At 38.6% G+C, this 21,418-nt stretch overlaps 1 protein-coding gene across 1 annotated transcript; it reads right to left on the reverse strand.

Annotated features, from left to right (window-relative positions):
• Positions 1 to 138: 138 nt before the first annotated feature.
• On the reverse strand, positions 139 to 21,198 carry LOC307174825 (pancreatic triacylglycerol lipase; the record flags this gene model as incomplete). The annotated part of the gene is made up of 12 exons (XM_079899236.1): positions 20,627 to 21,198; positions 13,706 to 13,751; positions 12,315 to 12,469; positions 11,589 to 11,711; positions 9,533 to 9,667; positions 7,161 to 7,272; positions 5,791 to 5,910; positions 5,555 to 5,674; positions 4,919 to 5,037; positions 2,652 to 2,781; positions 1,437 to 1,545; positions 139 to 307 (listed from the first exon to the last, which is right to left on the reverse strand). The coding sequence occupies exons 1-12, from the start codon at positions 20,651 to 20,653 to the stop codon at positions 139 to 141; spliced, it is 1,365 nt and encodes a 454-aa protein (XP_079755362.1). The 5' UTR covers positions 20,654 to 21,198.
• Between the last annotated feature and the right edge of the window lie 220 nt (positions 21,199 to 21,418).

Genomic DNA, 21,418 nt, shown 5'->3' on the forward strand with positions numbered 1-21,418 from the left:
TAAAGAAACAAAAGGTATTAGGAAGCAGTGGTGACTGAGATATAGGAGAACCACTGTAGGTGACTTAAAGTTGTCTTTCAATGGGAGTAGAATTATAAACGTGACTCAATGATTCAAATCTCTTTGGATTTTTATTACTTACACTTTTCCATCATTGCGTTCCACACTGATCTTGGATGCTCCCACTCTGGGTCGAGTTGGGTTGATCACGTTATTGTACCAAATAAATTTAACCTTCTGCACATCTCCAACTTCCACATCTGAGTCAAATTCATTGGAATGAGTACTGTCTGGTTGGAGAATGCCCCTTGGGAATGAAGAAGTTAATAAAAACATACATGAATATACATAAACATACATATAAATATACACATACATGTTTCTAAAACCAGTTAACAATGTATCTCTAGTAAGATGATTGATAGTACATTTGTGAATCTAATGGTTAAATAAGTGTAGACATGTATGCCAACTCAGTGGTAGTTCATTTGCCATCAATATCTCATATTACTTTGAAGTCATCCTTATTTTCATAAAACTTCAAACATGTTATAGTCACAATCCTCCCACAATTTAATAAATGATGACATCATTATATCATCCTTTTCCAGTTGTTTTGTGGGTAGAATAATTATTTAGTGATTATAAATCATGCATCAAAATAAACATCTGTGGTTTTCTCAGGAAATAGCAGAGAAAACATTTAGAAACAGAGTTCTAAAATGTATTAAGGTACAAGGGTGAAATAGTCTCTTCCCTTTAATGACACATGGCAGTACTGTACTTCTGAAGGGGTTCAGAACAAGTCTCCCCAGAATGTGCCACTTTGGCAGGTGGACTATTTTGAGCTGAAGGAAATCAAGACCCAGCAGACTCAAGGATAACTTTTACCTCTCCCTTAACTGCCTAAAAGAATTTAGATAGAAGGCCTGGTTCAGGAAGGGAACTATCACCTGAGATAGCTACAAGGAATATGGGCTAGGTGTGCTAGGCTGGCGGGGAGCTCAGCTGGGCCTGGAGATCAAATTCCTCTCCGTGTCCTGTTGTCTCTGCCTGTCATGGCAAACCTTTGTGCACCAAACCTTTGTTCTTCCCATCTTACTGTGGATCGTCTTTCTCCCCTTTGAAGTTCCAGACCCCTGTCCCTTCTCCTTAGCTCAGAATGGCATATAAGCCTCAATTGTCTCACTGCCTGTGGGTCTCATATTCTTCTGGGACCCCCATATGTACATAATTAAATTAGTTTTTCCCCCTGTTAATCTGTCCTATGTTAATTTGATTACCAGACCAGCCAAAGAGCCAAGAAAGGTAAAGGGAAAAATCCTTTCCTTCCCTATATTCCCATATAGTAATGAATAAACTCTTATGTCCATGACATACATTGTATGTGTGAAGTATTCCAACATTGAAGGAGCTTAGAGTAGTAGTTTACTCACTTGAAAATTTCATACTGCTTAGAGTTTCCTCTATCTCCAAACAAAGAAACTAGTATGTGTCCTCTAACCTTCTTTCCAGACAGTGTGACAGCCACCTTATACCTCCAACCTGCAAGGGGGAAATATTTGCAAACTATCAGCTTTTAGGAAAATTATTCTGGAAACAGGCTAACTTGGATTCCACTACTGCTGAATTTTGAATAATTTTTGTATGGTTTTGGTAGTTCTTCTAATCAAATAGTGATGGATATTCCTCTAACTAAATGTTCAGAGGGCAGACATTGGGGGAGGGGAGGAACACAGACCCTTTCCAAAGTCAAAAGATTTCAAGCCAAGGGACTAAGTTATATATTTTGTTTTCAATTTTTTTAACCTAACAATTTATTCTTGAACATTATAAGAACTTTATGTTAAAAGATAATGGAAAAATAATAGTGTGGTATTTTCATCAGTTTATTTCTTTTTACAGATCACAAAATTTTAGAGTACTGTCATCTTTTTGTCTAAATAATCTATATTTATCTTTAACATTCTATAATTCAACTTTTCATCACCATTGGAATTGTATTAATTTATGGTAACCATTTTATGGTACTAGTCAATAGTGAACTACAATTTTTTGCCATTTAGAGCTAGCCTGGGCCAAACTGGGAAGGGGATAAAATTTAGCTTTAGTTTTTACAATGCAGCTAATAACCCTATTGACTCCCATCCAAATAGTTTTCCTCCTCTATTACCCAGAAAAGAAACCCAGGGTCTGTCCCCAAGTCTCACCATTCCTGCATTCTCTGATTCCCATCACACATGGAGTCTACAATCCTAATATCTCTGGAATCTGTCACCTCCTTTCCACTCCCACAACCTCTGCCATCTCTCTCCTGGGTTGCTTTTCTGCTTGTAAAAACCTCAGAATTTTGCACAGTGAAACTTTTAATAGAGTATGAAGAGGCTGGAGCAGAAGAAGCCTCCTGAATTCGGTACCAGAATCAACTGTGAAGAAATTTATTTTTGCATCATTGATAATTTAGAACAGCCCTAAACTCTGTTCTGCCACCCAAATTGGCAGGTTCACATTGAGCATGGCATTGATGTGTTTTTCCATTTTGGGGAGGAGTGTTTAAAACTTTTGTACAGAAAAGCAATTTCACACATTTCCACTGGACGTGATAAGATACATAGTATTGAGAATTTAAGACAAATAAAATAGGGGCTTACGGGCAAAATTGCTGGCATCACCGGTGTTTAGATAAAATATCTGGCCCACTTCTTTGGTTTTCCCAGGAAATCTATCAGCATAATGACCCATCTGCGGGCAGCCTTCACTTGGACAGGGGAAGCACTTGTTCTAAGGAGAAGAAACAAATTATGAATGAGGAGGCTCTTTTTTTAAAAGTGTACCATCTTATTCCACGTGTTGAATTTTCAAATATTTTAAAGCCAATCGTCTTCTGATAGTAAAAGAAGACTTTAACAGTATCTCAACAAAGGTTAAAAATGTCTCATTATTTACAATTATAAGTCAGCAATTTCACTATTAAATAACATGACACTAACATAAATATTATAAAAATTAACTAAGAGAATTTATTTATTTATTTACATTTTAATCCTTTCTCTTTTGCCTCTCTAAGTTGTTCCGGTTGCCCCAAGACACCCATCTGCCTTTAGGTGGTTAGAATTTATTTTAGAAAAATTGCAAAAGAAAGAGCAGGAGGTGATAATCAGCTTCTGGTTCACAAAATAGGACTCACTGGGAGGACAATAGACTTAAAAGTCAAGCTTTTCTCAATTTTCTCTAGCTCCCACTTAGCATATCAAGTCTGGAAGATTCAGATCTCAGAATTCTTCCAGTGTGAAGGGAAGATGCTCTAGTTGGTCAGTCAGGCTTAGCCATGAGGTCTGGAGAAGATGGATATCATATAGGAAAATGTCCTTTTTTCGTGGGCCAAGAAACTGCAAGGAGAAGAGAAGGAGGGGGATGAACAGAGGCGGAGGCAGATGGACATAAAAATTCCTGCTATGAAAGGGCAAGGCTGCCCCACAGTAGAGGAAAGTGGTGAACTCCTGAATCAGTGGACCAGATGGGGAATGGGCTGAATCTCAGGGTCCGCATTCAGCAAAAGCTGAGGGAAACTGAGCCAGCCAGGAAGAAATGGCCAAAGTTCTCTGAGAGCATTGCCCAAGCCAGTAGCTTGGACATGCCCAGACATCACCTGCAGATGACAGCTATGAGCCCGTCAAGAAGGCAGACCCCCAAGCCTCCTCTCTGCGCTCCACACACACACTGACCACCACCACCATGATCACCTTGCCCAATACCAGCTTGGAGAGAGGTGGTCCAAAGGCTGAGAAATCTGCAAAACTGAGAATTGTTTTCCTATAGAAGTGTCTGAGCATCACTTAAAAAGACTGTTTATATTATTGAATCAGATTAAATTTTAACTGGATGAAACCTAAAGCTTCTGTGTTTGTTTGCTTTCCCCATTACCTAGAAAATACGGATTTGGGAAGAAAATAAAAATAAAGTTAGACCAAAGGGGGGGGGGCATTCTCGTTGCATATGCAAGCTACATTGTGAATAAAATATGCACCCAGCCCCTCTCCCCTACACATAATAGCTAACATTTGTTGAACGCTAATTATTATATTTTAGGTTCTGGGCTAAGCAATTAAAACATGTTATCTTATTAAATCCTCCCACCAAATCTATGGAATCTACCATTTTATTTACATTTTGAAATGAAGGAAGTGCCTTAGAGAAGTTAAGTATTTTGCCCCGAATCATTCAACTATTTAATGGTAGAACCAGGAATCAGATCCTGTCTCTTCATTGCTAAAGTATATCTACTCGATAATTATAATTTCACCTAGCACGTTACTTGAAAATTTACATATTAAATAACATAGGGTATACATTTTTATTTGAAAAAAAATTATTGTGAAAGGAAAAGCAATAGTAAAAAAACCCCAGGCAATTGATATGTCATATTCAAGATCAGATTTAAGGATCCCAACTTAGATATTTAGAGAATACCAAAAAAAAAGATGGACACTCAAAAAAAAATCTTGGCAATTACGAGACTGCACAGAAATGTCCACATGCCCATAATCATATACCTTTATAAGGTTAACATTTAAAACAAGTTGTTCATGTTCATCAGCACCCTGCAACCATAGATCAGATTTCCATAGACAATTTTTGCACTTAGAATTATTTCCAAACCAAGTGTGAACATCTAGCTGACACATACAGAAGTGATAGAGAGCAAGGTAGATTTGGGATATTTCAGTTTACAAGCGCATTTCTCCGAAGTTCTCCAATGCTTTATCGCTATTAAAATAAACATGTATTATTGAAAGTATAAATCATGTGGCAGTCATATAGTAACATTCACTGAATGCATGTCACGTATAGTGAGCCACACTGGTCATGAGAAGCGATGGTCACAAAATTCTTTAGGTGCAAGATAGAATCTACTTACTGCACTGAAAACACTGTAAGAGGCACAAGGAAATCCAGCAAAGCCATCAGGGTTGAGGATGCTATCAGCATAATACTTGTAGCTTCTTAAGTGATTACAGGCCGCAAAGTTGCGTGTTCCTTTAAAATCAGACATGATTACACATCAGTGACAGATTTTATTTTTCCAAGTTAATGCCATGGTCAGAATACAGTTGTTGAACAGATTTTTCTAATTAGTGTGAACTCATGACAGTCACAGAACAAAATCATTTATGAAGGGTAGTTATGATTTGAGATGCAAGCAGAATTTAATATAATCTGTTTAAGATTATAATAGTTATGCCATAGCTAAATGAAATGGAAAAATAACTCTAGGAGGAAAAGATTGGTCTGTAAGGGATAGGTATGACTGAGTAGTGAATTCCCTGAATTAGATCCTTGAAAAGTTGACTACAAATACATTTTCTTTCCTATAGTCTTCTCATGTCCACCTCCGCCAGTGAAAACCTGTATCTTGGGGATACAACTAAAAGTTCTTTGTTATAGAAAATGTGAGACCTGTACAATACCAAAATATTTAGCAAGTTTATCAAAAGGAAACACAGATTCACACCCCACCCCCAAGAAAATCTCTTCATATACATAATCGTTGTACCTTCCCAGATCCCATCTATGTCAACAATCTGAGAGAGAGCATTCTTCTTACATCCGGGCATTTCCTTTCCTCCATTTGGAAAGAAATCTAGGTGGCCCACAACTTGGCTCATTCCAAAACCTGAGGAATTTTAAAATATGGGAAAGTTGATGTTAATGTAAAGACTCAAAACACTCTAAAACACTCTTATGTATAGACTCACAAAACACTCCAGGGGGACAAATTGAGGAACTCACCCAGGTTGGGGATTATGGGGGCAGCGTCTGTGTGAATTACATCCACAAATTGGGCATCGCTGGGGTCCAATCGGACTAATTCAGGTGTGCCCTCAAAGCACGGTTCTGCTGGATCCAACCCTAAAATAGATAGGATGCGTCATGTCAGTGTCTATCAGTGGACATGCATGTTCACCTTTCTCTTTAGAGACCTGAGTGCAGCTTTGGTGGTAATCATGAGTAATGCGTGCAAAGAAATAAGCTGGTTCTTCCCTATCTTACCAATTTCTAAGGGAAATCTGTGTCTAATTTACTATTTGCATTAAAGTGAATTTTCCTCAAACCATGGAATTTGGCCCTACTTACGGATGCTTAAGTCATTGGGACAATCCCTGTCAATAGCACAGTTACAACAGAAGAGCCAGACTCTGGGAAACACTGGACTCCTAAGAGATTTTCAAGCTAAAAGAGTTCCACCTATACTATAAAGTCCTGTGAGGGCAAGGATCTTGGCTTTCACAGTCACTGCGACCACAGCTTGGCAAGTGCCTGACTGAGCAGGCTCTCATAAGCATTTATGGACTATGAGAAAGAATGTTCTCTCCAGCAAGTTAAAGAGATATCCCAGACACCCCCACCGATGCAAATGTAACCAACTTATCCAAAGTATTAAAAAAGAGAATCAGGGGGTCAGAGACAGGGGATTTGGGAAGAACATAAAGAAGGGAAGATGCAAGAATAAAGTAATCATTTCCTGAAATAGTCACTTCTCAGATCCAGGATAGCAAAGTCTTTCTTATAAAGTTACAAGGTTGTTGTAGGACCTGGGTATCCAACATATGACTCCATTGGCTAAAGGCAACCAGTCTGAGATTTGTAAAATCATATTTTTTATCTAATTAGCAGCATGTAGCCCGGGCAGCCCAGGACACCCAGACTATCTGTCCCCACCACTCTCGGGTTGTGGTTCATGAGGACTGGACTAATTATCAATTGCTATGAAGCAGAATATAATTAATGATACATTTTTGAGCTCTTTGGGTTTAATTCTATTGCTTCTATTATTTATGCCATTTCTTCTATTCACCAAACTCATCCTTTGTGAATACCCGACAAAGAGAAAATAGATATGAATAAGACATCCAGATGTTCTTAATTCACATTTTAGTCACATGCAGTATTTATATGTTAAACAGGGCTCTGTAGACTAAAGATTGGTATTAATAACAAATTCATAAGGTCTCAGAACGCAGCGATTTCTCTGATCATGTGATCTAATTCGGAAAATGTGAAAACTTGTCTCCTCAGGTAAAAGCAGGTCTGTGCCAAATTTCTGTCCTTTTAGACCCCGTATAGGCTTCATTTAGTCCAACTTTGCAGCTTTGACCAACCTGTGATACGTCCAATGGTCCCATTTGTCCTCCTTCCTGACTCGCCAGCAGCGTGGGCACCTAGACTGTGGCCAATGACGTGGACCTTGGAAGGTGAGTATCCAAATGACGACTGTTGGAAAGAAAACTTCTTCAGAATGTTTTCAAACTAGCAAAATTCACGATGGGCAGAAAAGAGAACGCTCTGAAAACTCAATTTTTAAGAAGAGAAGCTTCTCCTTTAAAGCAGTCAATTTTCATGGATTTTTCTTTTCATTTATCATGAGAAATGGCGATGGTGTAATGTTTAAACTGGTGGAAGTAGTGTTCTCTTTTATTGTTCTACTACGTAGAGGGGACTCTTGATGGATATCAGGACTTGTTACCCAGAGGTGGTGAAGCAGTATTTGGATTAGAAAGTAATGATTATTCTTCAATAAATGGTGTTGTGAAAACTTGACAGCTACATGCAAAAGAATAAAACTGGACCACTTTCTTACACTATATACAAAAATAAACTCAAAATGTATTCAAGACTTAAATGTAAGACCCGAAACCATAAAACTCCAGGAAGAAGCATAGACAGTATATTCTTTGACAGCCATCTTAGCCATAGGTTTTGGATCTGTCTCCTCACGCAAAGGAAACAAAAGCAAAAATAAACAAACGGAACTACCTCAAACCAAAAAGCTTTCGCACAGTGAGGGAAACCATCAGCAAAACAAAAAGGCGACCTACTAAATGGGAGAAGATATTTGCAAATTATATATTTGGTAAGAGTTTAATATTCAGAGTGGACAAGGAACTCACGTAACCCAATATAAAAAAACATAATCTGATTTAAAAAATGAGGCGAGAACCTGAATAGACATTTTTCCAAGTCAGACATACGGATGGCCAACAGACATATGAAAAGATGCTCAACATCACTAATCACCAGGGAAGAGCAAATCAAAACCACAATGAGGTACCACCTCCCACTTGTCAGAATGGCCATCATCTAAAAGACAACAGATAATAAGCATTGGCGAGGATGTGGAGAAAAGTGAACCCTCATGTACTATTGGTAGGAATGTAACTTGGTAGAGCTACTGTGGAAAACAGTAGGGAGGTTCTTCAAAAAATTAGAAATAGAACTTCCATATGGTCCAGCAATTCCACTGCTGGTTATTTTTCTGAAGAAAATGAAAACATGAATTCCAAAGGATATATGCACCCTTATGTTTATTGCAGAATTGTTTACAATAGCCAAGCAATGGAAAAAACCTAAGTGTCTGTCAATAGATGAGTAGATAAAGAAGATGTGGTACAGACATACCATGTTTTATTATGCTTTGCTTTACTGTGCTTCACAGATATTATGTTTTTTGCAAACTGAAGGTTTGCGGCAACACTGCATTGAGCAAGTCTATCAGCACCATTTTTCCAACAGTATTTGTTCACTTTGGGTCTCTGTGTTACATTTTGGTAATTCTCTCAATATTTTAAACTTTTTCATTATTATAATATTTCTCATGGTGATCAGTGACTTTTTTTTTTTTTTTGCGGTATGCGGCCTCTCACTGCTGTGGCCTCTCCCGTTGCAGAGCACAGGCTCCGGACGCGCAGGCTCAGCGGCCATGGCTCACGGGCCTAGCCGCTCCGTGGCATGTGGGATCTTCACGAACCCATGTGCCCTGCATTGGCAGGCGGACTCTCAACCACTGCGCCATTAGGGAAGCCCAGTGACCTTTGATATTACTATTGTAATTGTTTCGGGGCGTCACAAACTGCACTCAAGTAAGATGGTGAACTTAATCAATAACTGATCTGCCAGCTCCACAAACCAGACATTGCAATACATATTTTGGCACCTGAAATTAATAGAATATTGTGTGTCAACTATACTTCAATTTACAAAAAAAAAAGAAAAAGAAAAAAATTAAAAAAGAATAAAAGAAAAGAATAATGAAAGCAATTACTTAAGCACTTTCAGGTTTAACATTTTGTAAGTTTTTAGTTACCAAATCAGGTTAGCTTGTCATCATTGTGCTTCTCTTAAAAAAATAAAAACAAACAAACAACAAAACCTCTACTTTAATCTTCAGGTTGACATTATCATATCAACTCGGCTTAATAACTGGTAAAATTAAAAGAACTAATGATGGAATTCAGTAGAAACAACCTACCTGGTTGCTTGAAAAATAGCACTTAAAAATCAGTTTATTCACCTTAGTAGGCATATTGATGAAGCCCAAATCTAGATTTTTTTTCGCATTTTTCTTTTTAATCAAGGAGAATGCCAACTCTAAGTAGAAAAATACTTCACCAGTTATCATACATACAGCAATTATTCTGGAAGAGAATCCAGAGAGCAATGTGCATGGGCTTTTGTATAACCCAGAGGTAGTTACCTCAAGAACGTCAACGAAATACGCCACTTCTGCTCCCACAATCCGGATGTTCTGTGAGGCTTGTGTGTACCCAGTTCGTGAGCCACTTTTCCAGTCCACACAGATGCAGTTCACACTTTCCACTTTAAACAGGTTCTGATGGAAGAGACACAATAAATAAGTAAATAATTCAACATCTTTCCTAATTACTAATTAACACTCTTGAAGACCAGGATAAATTCCCTCCTTGACCTACACAATATCATGCTCGCTTTTTAACCCCAAACCAATAAACAAAACTTTTAATCTGTTATGGTTATGGAATCCTTTTTAAAGCTTAACATTGGCTCCAAACTAGAGATTTGGCCATAATGGGAACTGGATTCTTGGGATTTCTACAGCAACAGATGCATAGACATTTGTTGCAGGGAAAAGTGTATAAAATATGGTACAATGGGTTGTCTCATTAGAGCATCATAAACATCACAAGACATTGTCCCTTACTAGATAGCACCTCAGGGCATTTCATTGCCTGTCTTGTTCACTTCTGTACCCTCAGTGCCTGGAAAAGTTCCTGGCACATAGTAGGCACTCAGTAAATATCTACTAAATAATAGAATAAATGAAAGACTATGTTAGGACCCTTTAAATATAGGTATTGAAGGCAAATGAATAAGCTTCTCCATGATGGAAATACTAATCAAAATTTTTGTGCGAACACGTTTTATTGTACATGACTGAAGTTATTTCACATAAAAATATAAACTTTCAGATATCTGCTGGAAGCCTTTTTGGGTGGGGGTCAATGATAGTTTCATGAATGCTAGATCTGGCAGGAATTTTATTTGAGTATTTCTTTATGCATATCCCCACCTGTTTTCCAAGAAGTATTTGAGAATGCAGCAATATTAGAAACCATCTCCAATTGTTTCATTTTACAGATAGAAAAATCCAAAGAGGGGAAACGATTTGCTAGTGTCCTGGTTAGCTAAAGATAGAATCAGAACTTGAATCTACTGCATTTAACCTTCTAATTTAATGTACTCATTCCTCCATTATAATGCCAAAGCCAAGTCAAATGCAAGAAAAACACATCTGCTTTCGGATCTCAGAAATAAATTGTATACGCATATCTGAAAATCTACATACCTTTTGAGCTGAGAATCATTTATTTATTTTTTCTTCACTGTAGTATAGAAATCTATTACTACCCTCCCTTCTACCCCAGCCCAATAATCATCATCTATAAATTATTTTCGAAGACAAGTTGTGGTTTTACTGATTATTTTTAAACTTGTGTAGTTAATTAGCCCCTTCATTTTAACTGTCTTCAAGATCAGTCGAAACTCTCTGGAGTTAACTCAGATCAGCCTTTGGCTTGAGTCACAGGCAGGCCTGAAATAAGACCTCTAAAGAAATGATTGCATCTTTGCGCCACAGCTGGCCACAAAATCTTGATGAAGAAATGAATCAATGACAATGTTCCTTAAGCACTAGCAGTTACTGGAAAATTTATTCTGTTTGATTTTCTGTCTTTTAATTCTTCATTATCACAGGGCACATAGCCAAAGGCAAATTTAAGAAAATAGGATCACTACTGCTGAAACAACAGAAGCCAGAAATGAAAATCTACACAGTTTTCTTAGCTATTGCTACCATAGGAGATAAAAGAGTAGCAAGGGAAAATAATTAGTTTGGGCAAAATGAGTTATCTTAGTTCTTCACACAGAAATCAAAGCCTATTGAAGAGACTAAAAGCTATTGAAAATGCAACAAATGTTGCATCAGTATGGCAACATCCGTTGCTAAAATTTAGAAATATCTCTGTATTAGTTATTAAATAATCGCTACCCAGAGCCACCAAATGCCTGCCAGCCTTGCTACTCTGACTGTCCCAGGTCCCCTCCACCCCGTGTCACCTCCTGGACCTCCTCTGGGAACCCCAGGCCCAGTGGGGTCAGAGGATCCTCCAGCCTCATGGTGGCAGGCATCTGTCCTGCCTGGGTAGGGACTTGCCTTCTCTGTTGTTAATTATCACTCTGGAAACAAACTTCCCTTAAGAGATTTACAGTCTCACCTTGCAAATGTTGTGCAGCCAGCTTTCTTCTCCCTTGTCTATGAATCCATGAATAATAAAGACAGTTTTTCTATTTGTTTTGAAATTGGAGTCTGTGATAGTAGATGGATCTGCAACGAGTTTCTATTTGGGGGAGAAAAATGTTTAATGTCAAGTTTCTGAAAATATCAAATAGAACTGTTACGAGGAGGGAAGTGGCAGATGGGAGAAGACTCCTGGGACTTGGGATCCTTGTGAGTAAGGATTCTCTCGTTACAACCAAGCTATTCGCAATTATCACCAAGTCGATACTTTCCAGATGTCATGACATTTTTGCATTTGCTCTACTTGGGGTAATATGTCTGCTATAATATTGGTGGTAGGGTCTTGTCTCCACCCAAAGGAAGGCTATGTACGTGTGTGTGCGTGTTTTATAGATACAAAGTATGTTGGGAGGTTATACATAATACTTAGAGATTATACATATGTAATATCCATATTTAGAATATTGTATTAAATGGTACCATAGAGGTAGAATAAAAATAATATCAAGTAATGGATACTTTAAACAAATTATCAAACAAACCTTTTATAAACAAGTTATATAAAATAATACGGTCACTGTGCTAACAGTCTACAGAGGTGCAAATTCCACTGTCTGATTTGTTCTCTTTAGAAGACAAAATTCAGTATCCTTATTACATAAAACAGATGAAACTTAGTTCTGAAAACCATGAGTGTTCTTACTTGAAAGTTGTCTGGGTTCTCGTTAGTGTATAGGAGGAAACGAGTGTTGACATCTTTTGGAGACCAGGGCAAGATTTTGAGGGGTCTTTCTACAATTCCTGCCCAAGGGGAATCATCACTGAAGCAACCAAGTCTTTCATAGCAGATTTCTTTTCCTGCAATCACCCAGAAGTGTTAGTTTCACCAGGATGTTCTTTTTGATGGTCTCTCTGACAATACATGAGTTAAACTACATTTTGTGGCATATTTTCTTCCTCCACATCTTCAAACACCTTCCTTTATACACACTCACAAAACAGCTTCAACAGACAACATCCCAGCTAAAGACGGGCTGCTGCTTCTCATTTCCACTATGTAGGACCGTCTCACTCCCCTTCTGTCTCTGTCCAGTCCCATGCTAGGACTCATTTGAGCCTCTCAACTCAGATGTCTTCTCTGGGCCCTTGGTGCCCAAGAAGGGAGCAGTCTGGTGTCCCCAGGTCTTGGTAGTAGGGGATGAGGCGTTTATCTCCTCGTAAACATCTTCTGGCATTGGGCTTTGGGTTGAGAGCTTAAGTTTCGTGCAAATGCCAAAACTTTACGTCTCTCCCTGGGTGAGTATTTAGGTCTCTGACCTATATCTGAGGGGCATCCTGGATTCTTGTGATGAAGAAGCTGCCCACAAATAATCAAACAGAAAACCCATGGTTTGACACAGCTCTGTGCTTGAATGTTAACCCATAAAAGAACAACACAAAGGAAGGGTTCTCCAGGGGGATAAAGTCTCCATTAATAGTGGGAGCAGGAATAGGAGTAGTAGTCGTTGTGGGCGTTGCATTCTCGATATGTGCCACGTGCCGGGCAAGATGATCTACGTGACTTATCACACCTAAGCCTCACAGTTACCCTACAACAGGGGTGGCATTATATGCCCAGTTCACAGATGAAGACAGTGAAGCACAGAGAGGTTAAGAATTTTACTCAGGGAAATACAGTTGTGGCTGATGGAACCAGGGTTCAAAGCTTACGCTTGACTCTAAGCTAGGGTTGCTAAATTTAGCAAATGAAAATACAAGTTAAGTTTGAGTTTCAGATAAACAATAAATTTTTTATTATAACAATAACAATAAATTTAAATTTTCTTAACTTTAAATTTTATTTATTATAATGATAAATTTTATCATTTATATAACTATGTCGCATATTCTTCGTTTTACCTGAAATTCAACTTTAACTGGGCGTCTTAGCTTTTATCTGGCAGCCCTACTCCCAGTGCTGTGCTCCTAATCATGGATCTGTCCCCCTTGCTCTACTTCTCATCCTCATAGTAGCTGGAATTCAGGTGTTGTAGCCCTTCTTCCAAGTATTGAGCAGCAAGTCTCTTCCAGCATGACATAAATAGTTTTTCTTACCTACTACTGCTCCCAGCAACAGCGAAAGTGTCCAGATTAGCAGCATCTAAATAAAATTTTAAAATATAATTAAGTCTGGCTAAGTAAGTTCTTAAAAGATTGGGATAATTCAAGTTCAGTTAGACCTCTGAGGGAAAATGGGTAAATTCAACTAAATTAGACCTGGTAAACATGTTCCAGACTCACCATAGCAGTTCTGTCAAGTTCTGCCCACAAGATAGCACCTAGAGGTCCTTTTATAGGCAAAGCTTATCTTTTTGAGCAGTTCCGTGGAAAAGTGGCATGAGAAAAGAGGAGGTTCCAAGGATGTATTTCTAATTTTAATCATAAATAAACCAAGATTGATAGAGTAGGTAAAGTTTTCCACAGTACTTTTGGAAAGACGAGAAAAGGGTAGATAAGCACAGTTCTCTTTCAATGTGATTATACAATGCTTAGAATCACCATAATTTCATTGTAGTGAAGGTTCTAGCCTGCCCGTTTTTTAGTTTACAGTTCTCTGTGCAGGTCTGTGGGTATGGGTGAAACTAAATTGTTTTCATAGACTTGATAGCAGCAGTCTTGACCACAAATACTAAAAGCTTACCAGCTCATGCAGTTTTTGTACAACCTTGCCTTACCTTCCAAAACAGTGAAATAGAGGCATTTCTTCAAGAGAGTTCATTTCTTTTAGGAAAGCTGTTGACAGTTTATTTTGATAGTCCATAGGACTAGTTTATTTCTCAACAATAACATGGAGGAAAGAATAAATGAACTGATGAAAGGAACTGGGGGTACTTCTAAGAACATAGAGGTGAAATCAGTGACCCCATCACCAAATGAAATTGTGCATAAGAGAAAAACAAAATTCAACTTGGAAAAAAATGGTCTGGGAAATATAATATGGAAGAGAAGTATTTGATAGAAAAGAACTGGTATGTTTTCAGTTGGTGATCGCATTGCTTAAAATTAATTTTAAAAAGACTGGGATAGGCTACTATATTTAAGAGACTGGAGCATTTGGCCTGACAGCATCACAGCTATAGGTCGAATCATATGAAATTGTCATGTTTGTAGGTCAAAAATGGTCAAAGGATTCAGTTCCCTGACAAAGTTTACAGGTACAGAAAAAAAGCGAGAAAATTATTTGTGTATGAAGAAAATTCAGGGATGTTGGACAAGGGAAATGTTAAAATCAGGACAGAAGTTGCAAGGAAGAAATCCCATGGATGGGAGCAGTGGCAGAGTCCCACTGAATCCTTCATGTCTCAGCATTTAATCCTATCCTTAGGGACTCTTCTCCAGCTCTGATTAGGTTGGTTTCCCTCTCTCCTCTAGAAACACCTCCCTTCAGAACTAGCCTCATTTGACACCCATCACAATCAGTTGTGGATCATAAACTCTGAGAAAGCTGGAATTCTCCAGGCCTTGTCTTACGTCAGCATCTAGACATGTTGACATGAAGCAGGCCCTGAACACATCCCCCATGAATGAACAAACAAATGAGGAAATGAATATAAAAAGCAATATAGTTTGAATAATTTCTATAGGAACAACTGCCTACACAATCTCACAGTAAAGAATTGTGATTTTTAACTGAAAACAAGCAAAGTAAACAAACCAAAAAAAAAAAAAGGAGCCAATGTTCACTCTGGAGTTGACTATAAAATAAAATACCTTCTGTGTGAATTACCAACTAATTCACACAAGATTTCTAAGTTGGCATTTTAGATAGTACAAAATTTAATCCATAGTTAAGGAGACCTTTGTTCAATATAGGTTGTAGAATTAGGACCAAAAGTCACTAAGTTCTGAAACAGAGACTAGAGTTCATGGAGAATTTTTTTTTTAATAAACTAAAATAAGTTCAAATTTTATAGTGTTTTGGGAAGAGTCAATTTCCCAAACTGTTATAAAAGCTAAGAAAGGAATTGTATGTAATCAGCAGTCTATCATGTCAATTCTGGATGAATGACTTCCCCTAAACTCAATCTCGCTGAACCCTTTAGTTGGGTTGTAAAATTTTATGAACTATATTGTTTCATTCAGATCACTAACATGCTATTTATGTCTGTTTATAGTGTGTATAGGAGAGATTGCTGGCCTCTTCCTACAGGGACTAGAACTAAACTCTATTACCCAATCTGTCTTGCAGTATGATGTGCACATGATCAACTGGCCAATGAGATGTGAGTGCACACACGCACGTCAATTCTAGTCTTGTTCATAAAAAACCCACACATGATCTGCCGTATGCCTTCCTTTCTGTGGCATGATGCAGACAAGAACAGTGACTTTGAAGGCCATGTGTTGAAGCTGGTGGAACCATAAGCTGGAAGGAGCCTGGGTTCCCTGCTTAGATGAAAGCCACCCATCAATCGCAAACACCCATTTTGAACTGTACATAAGCAAGAAATAAATTCCTATTATGTTAAGCCACTGATATTTCAGGGCTACATCAACTAGCATTACCTCAACCAACAAAGATTATTTTATTGTGCAATGACTTCTCCTACTTCCAAGAACAGTTCAGGTACCAAACATTGAATCCTCGGTTGCAAATCTTACCATGAGATTTGGATGCAAACATTATGCAAAACATTAATACTTTGCCAGGTTACTTTCCAATTCTTGGCTTAAAAAATCCCCTTTCCTGCCACTTCCCAAATTATAAAAAGTAATTGCCCAATTCTTCACTCTATTTTTGTAGAATTTTAATTTTACTGGGTAGTTTTCAGTTCAGACCCTGATAGTGACCATTGTTTCACAAGCAACCTGAGGCCATATGATACTTCAAGGTTTAGTGAGAATTCACCCAGTGCTGCCTGGGCCCCCAGATGCAACTTACTTGTAGTGAGAGCAGTTCAGTGTGCTGGGTACCTAGGAAACTCTCAAGCACCACAGGCAGGTGGATTGGAGCTACCACCAAAATCCTGCTCTCCACTAGCTTTTGTTACTCCTCACATGTCAGGATTGTGGGCTAGAGGGTGGGCCCTGTGCAGGCTGATAGAGCCACGGCAGTCCTTCTCCAGCTATTGCATGGCACTGAAAGTGGGCTTTCATTGAAAAATAATTCTATGTCTCCTGGATTCAGCAGAGCCCTACATAACACTGATTCAGTTTTGACTCTGAAACCTTGGACATTTAAAAATAAAAAGATAAACTTAGATGTTTCTAATCCAGTAGCCATGTTTGCAGAGGAGTTAAATATTGACATATGTTTAGGCTCTGATTCTGGCAGCCTTGTGATAACAAACTCCAGGTGAGAGAAAGAAAGACCCTGGGACACCTGTGCAGACAGATAACTGACATGTTAGCCAAACGGGGTCTCATTTACTTAACCTTCACAGAGCCTGTCATGTCCTCCTTTATCCTGCTCAGACCACAGCCAGGGCCTTCAATGGGAGGGAGAATATGCCTACATGAGAATGCCAGACTTCCCTGAGCAGAAGGAGACTGCAATAATCTGAGGGTTATTGTGGCCTCACATCTTCCAGAGCAACTGTCCTGCCAAATGTGAGGTGTTTCTGGGACTTCCCTGGTGGCGCAGTGGTTAAGAATCGCCTGCCAATGCAGGGGACACAGGTTTGAGCCATGGTCCGGGAAGATCCCACATGCCACGGAGCAACTGAGTCCGTGCACCTCAACTACTGAGCCTGCGAGCCACAGCTAATGAGCCCATGTGCCACAACTACTGAAGCCCATGCCCCTAGAGCCCATGCCCTGCAACAAGAGAAGCCACTGCAATGAGAAGCCTGCGCACCACAACGAAGAGTAGCCCCCGCTTGCTGCAACTAGAGAAAGCCCTCACGCAGCAGTGAAGACCCAATGCAGCCAAAAATAAATAAATTAATTAATTTAAAAAAACCACCAAAACACTTTATAGTTGAGTGTGCTTATTAAAAAAAAAAACAAAACAAACGTGAGGGATTTCAGTTCCCCCAGACTCAGGGACTGAAATTATAGTCAACCCTCCTCTGTTATGTATGAAGATGATTTACTTTGTGAAAAAGAAGAACAAGCATACTTAAAATTTTATAGCATTGATTATTCAGTTTTACATACTTATAAAGTATGCATTTAATGTCCTGCAGAACCTATGGAAGCTTTAGCTATTTTTCTTATGAGGATAGTGAGACTCAGAGAGTTTAAGCAACATTTCCAGGGTCACAGTGTTGGTAAGCAGGAGAGCTAAGTCTTGGGGACAAATTCTTTCCTCCAGCTCCAGATGACTTGCGTAAATCCACAAAAGGCCACGTTCTCCAAGGCTGTGTTACGGTTGATCTAAAAATGGTCAAGAATGGGTACCGCAGAAGATGTTAAATGTGTATGTATACATATATATGTATAAGACTGGGTATCTGTTTTCCAAAACAAAGCCACACATATTTTTTAGATAACTTGTTTTATTTGTATTTTGTTCCCTTACTATTAATGCAGCAAATGGCAGTATTTTTTCAAACGGAAATGCAACTTTTGTGATATTAACTATGATAGTCATTTCTTTCCTGGGCCATCACACTTCTAATTGCTTTTCTTGCCCTCAGGACACTGTCTATCCTCTACACACTGCCTGATAGTCAGGTTTAAAATGCAGACTGGCCACTATTGTTTTTAAAACCCCAGCCCTGTGCTTTCTAGATCAGCACAGCCTAATAGGAATATACTGTAAGCCACATTTTAAAAAGTAAGAAGAAATAGGTGAAATATATTTTAATAACTTATTTAACCTAAAATACCCAAAATATTATCATTTCAACATGTGGCACATTTCAAGGGACCACATGTGGCTAGCACCTATCATATCAGATAGCACAATTCTAGATCAAATTAACTCTTCTTATCACAAGTAAAGCTTTACAGATATGGTTATCTTCTCTGAGGTTTTAAACCTTGTTGCATACCCATTTGGTCCATTTTCCAGCCACTTTGAACTCCTTTCAAGACATGAGCTCTCAAGAGAGTTTAATGGGATCCAACTACAGGGTACTTAACAAATGGAATAACAAGATCTTCCAGATGTCATTGAGCAGGAAGAGAGAGCAAATAGGTAGAGAGATGCAAAATTCAACAGACCCAGAGATCACAGCTTGGATACTGAGAGCTATGGTGAAAGAGGGACAAAAGAGAGATAGCAAGCAAAGGAAAAAGAAAGAAAGAAACATATTAAACTAATAATTTGTACCAAATTTTTTTTTATACCTAAGATGCTTTGGGGGTCAGACAATTAGAAACGACCTGAAGAACCTCACAGAGAGGCAGGCAAAGCCAGAGGCTGTCTCACCATGTGCATTTCATAACCAACCTTGTAAGGCAAGTAGCAAAGTCCACTTAAAAAATTATAAGCTGAAGGATTTCTACTTCTAGTAAGGATGGAGCAACTGGTATCAGACTTGCCCTTTTACCATAAATAATTAAAAGTTTGGAAAAAAAATATATAAATGATTTGCAAAGACTGAACAATGGGTAGTACAAGACTGTAATAAATGGAAAAAAAAGGAAAACAAATGAGGTGAGACCTTCAATCACTGGACCCCAGCACAAGGAGGGAGATTCCTATTAGAGCAAGGCAGGCTCATTTTGCTGAGGAGATAGAGAGCAGAGGCTAAAGTAGTTAGAACTTGCAGAGCAAAGTACTGGAAAGCAGGAAGCTATGAAGATGGAGAGTTTTCAGAAATTGGCACAGGTGTCCGCTTGCATCTCTGGATAAATACTAAGCTGTGTTTGCAAAGAGTAAGATCTATGAGGCTGATTAATAAAACAACTGTTAGGGAAAGACCAACTATCTGAGGGAATTTATAATCTGAACAACTCCTGGAGTAATTAATAGTGCATAAGGAAAATCACAGTCAACACAATAACAGATAATTAAGCCAATTACATTTTTTTTGTTTATACGATGACTAGAACTTTGTCTAGAGAGTACTGAACACGTAGCTGAAAAGCAAATACTTCAGATGAGGCAGTAATTTGGATAACCGAAGTTATATTAAATATAGTTTAAAGTGAAATTCCATTTTCTCTTAAATATCCTTTCCTGGATAAGCAGTTATATAAAGTATTTCTTAAATGTATGAGAAAATTGTGTGAGTCATAAAAATTACTGGAAATAACATCCTACTTTTTATGGGTGATATCATTCCCTAGTCATTGCCATGTCATGACAAATACTTTCCTCAATTAAATATTACAGGAAGGGCAAAGATATCTTGCAAAGCTCTCTGAGTTGAGAATGCTACCAGAATAGCCACTTCTTAAGTGTTTACACACCATAAATTCTCTTATGAAATCAGACTCGATTACACATTAAAGACATTTTTTTTCCTAGTTAATATCCTGATCAGGATATACCAATGGGATAGATTACTGTCAATTGGATCAGAATCACATTGAGAGACAAATTACAGTCATGAAGGAAAGTTTGTACCTTATGATTCATTTTTTAGTTCCCAAGAGCTGTTCTGAATAGTTAGATCATAGATAAATGTGTGAAAAAATTTAGAAAAAAGACTGATTCCTTTAGATGAGTCTAACTCATTAATGGATAATCAGAATCAGCTCAATGTTTATAACAAATATAATTTCTCCAACAGTTTTCCTAGCTTTCCCTAATCTAGTAGAATCCTCACAGAATACTGGAAGTTTTCGGAATAATATTTGAAATTCTTTTGCATAAAGAAAAAGAAGTATATAATATCAACTATTTAGCAAGATTGACAAAACATAATACTTTCCCAGGAAAATCTCTTTATACACATAATGGTTTTACAGTCCCCAGACTCAGTCTCCATCTGCAGAGTGTAGGAGAGAATTCTTTTTACATATGATATCTCTTTCCCTTTACTTGTTAGAAATCTGGATTCCTGCTACTCAAAGTGTGGTCCATGGGCCAGCAGGGTCAGCGTCACCTGGGAGCTAATTAGTTAGGAATGCAAAAGCCACCTGAATCTGCTGAGTCGGAATCTGCATTTTAACAGGGTCTGCAGGAGATTTTGTGGCGCATTGAAATTTGAGAAACACGAATCTGGATGGCCCCAATTTGGCTCATTCCAAAACCTGACATACTTTAAAAGGGAGAAGGTGAAGTTACTAAATTGCCAACTAAAGAATAAGAGCTGATCACCCTTGGAAACTGGGGTCAAGGAGCTTATCCATTTGGAGATGTTGGGAACTGCATCTATCAATACAAATATAGCAAATGAACCCCCTGAATGAGGTCTTTAAAGCACCTGACCTGGGGTAAAATTTATATGGGAAACACATGCTCTGCCAACTCCAAGATTAGCATCAGTAAAAAAAGAACATCGGGCTTCCCTGGTGGCGCAGTGGTTGAGAGTCCGCCTGCCGATGCAGGGGACATGGGTTCGTGCCCCAGTCCGGGAAGATCCCACATGCCGCGGAGCGGCTGGGCCCGTGAGCCATGGCTGCTGAGCCTGCGTGTCTGGAGCCTGTGCTCCGCAATGGGAGAGGCCACAACAGTGAGAGGCCCGCGTACCGCAAAAAAAAAAAAAAAAAAAAAAAAAAAAAAAAAGAACATCATGCTTACCACCTACCCCTGGACACTGGATTTCTAATCACATGGTCCAGGACTGAAAACACTTGGAAACCACTCTCACAGGCTAACATGTAACTATTTGAAGTTCCCTCTTAAATGCATTGCGTTCTTAACCCAGAGCTGCAGGATGGACAGGCTGTGATTTGCCTGGTGGCCCCATCTGTTCTCCTTTCAGCTTC

This window comes from Stenella coeruleoalba (genome assembly GCF_951394435.1).
Source record: "Stenella coeruleoalba genome assembly, chromosome: 16".
Lineage (NCBI taxonomy): Eukaryota > Metazoa > Chordata > Mammalia > Artiodactyla > Delphinidae > Stenella > Stenella coeruleoalba.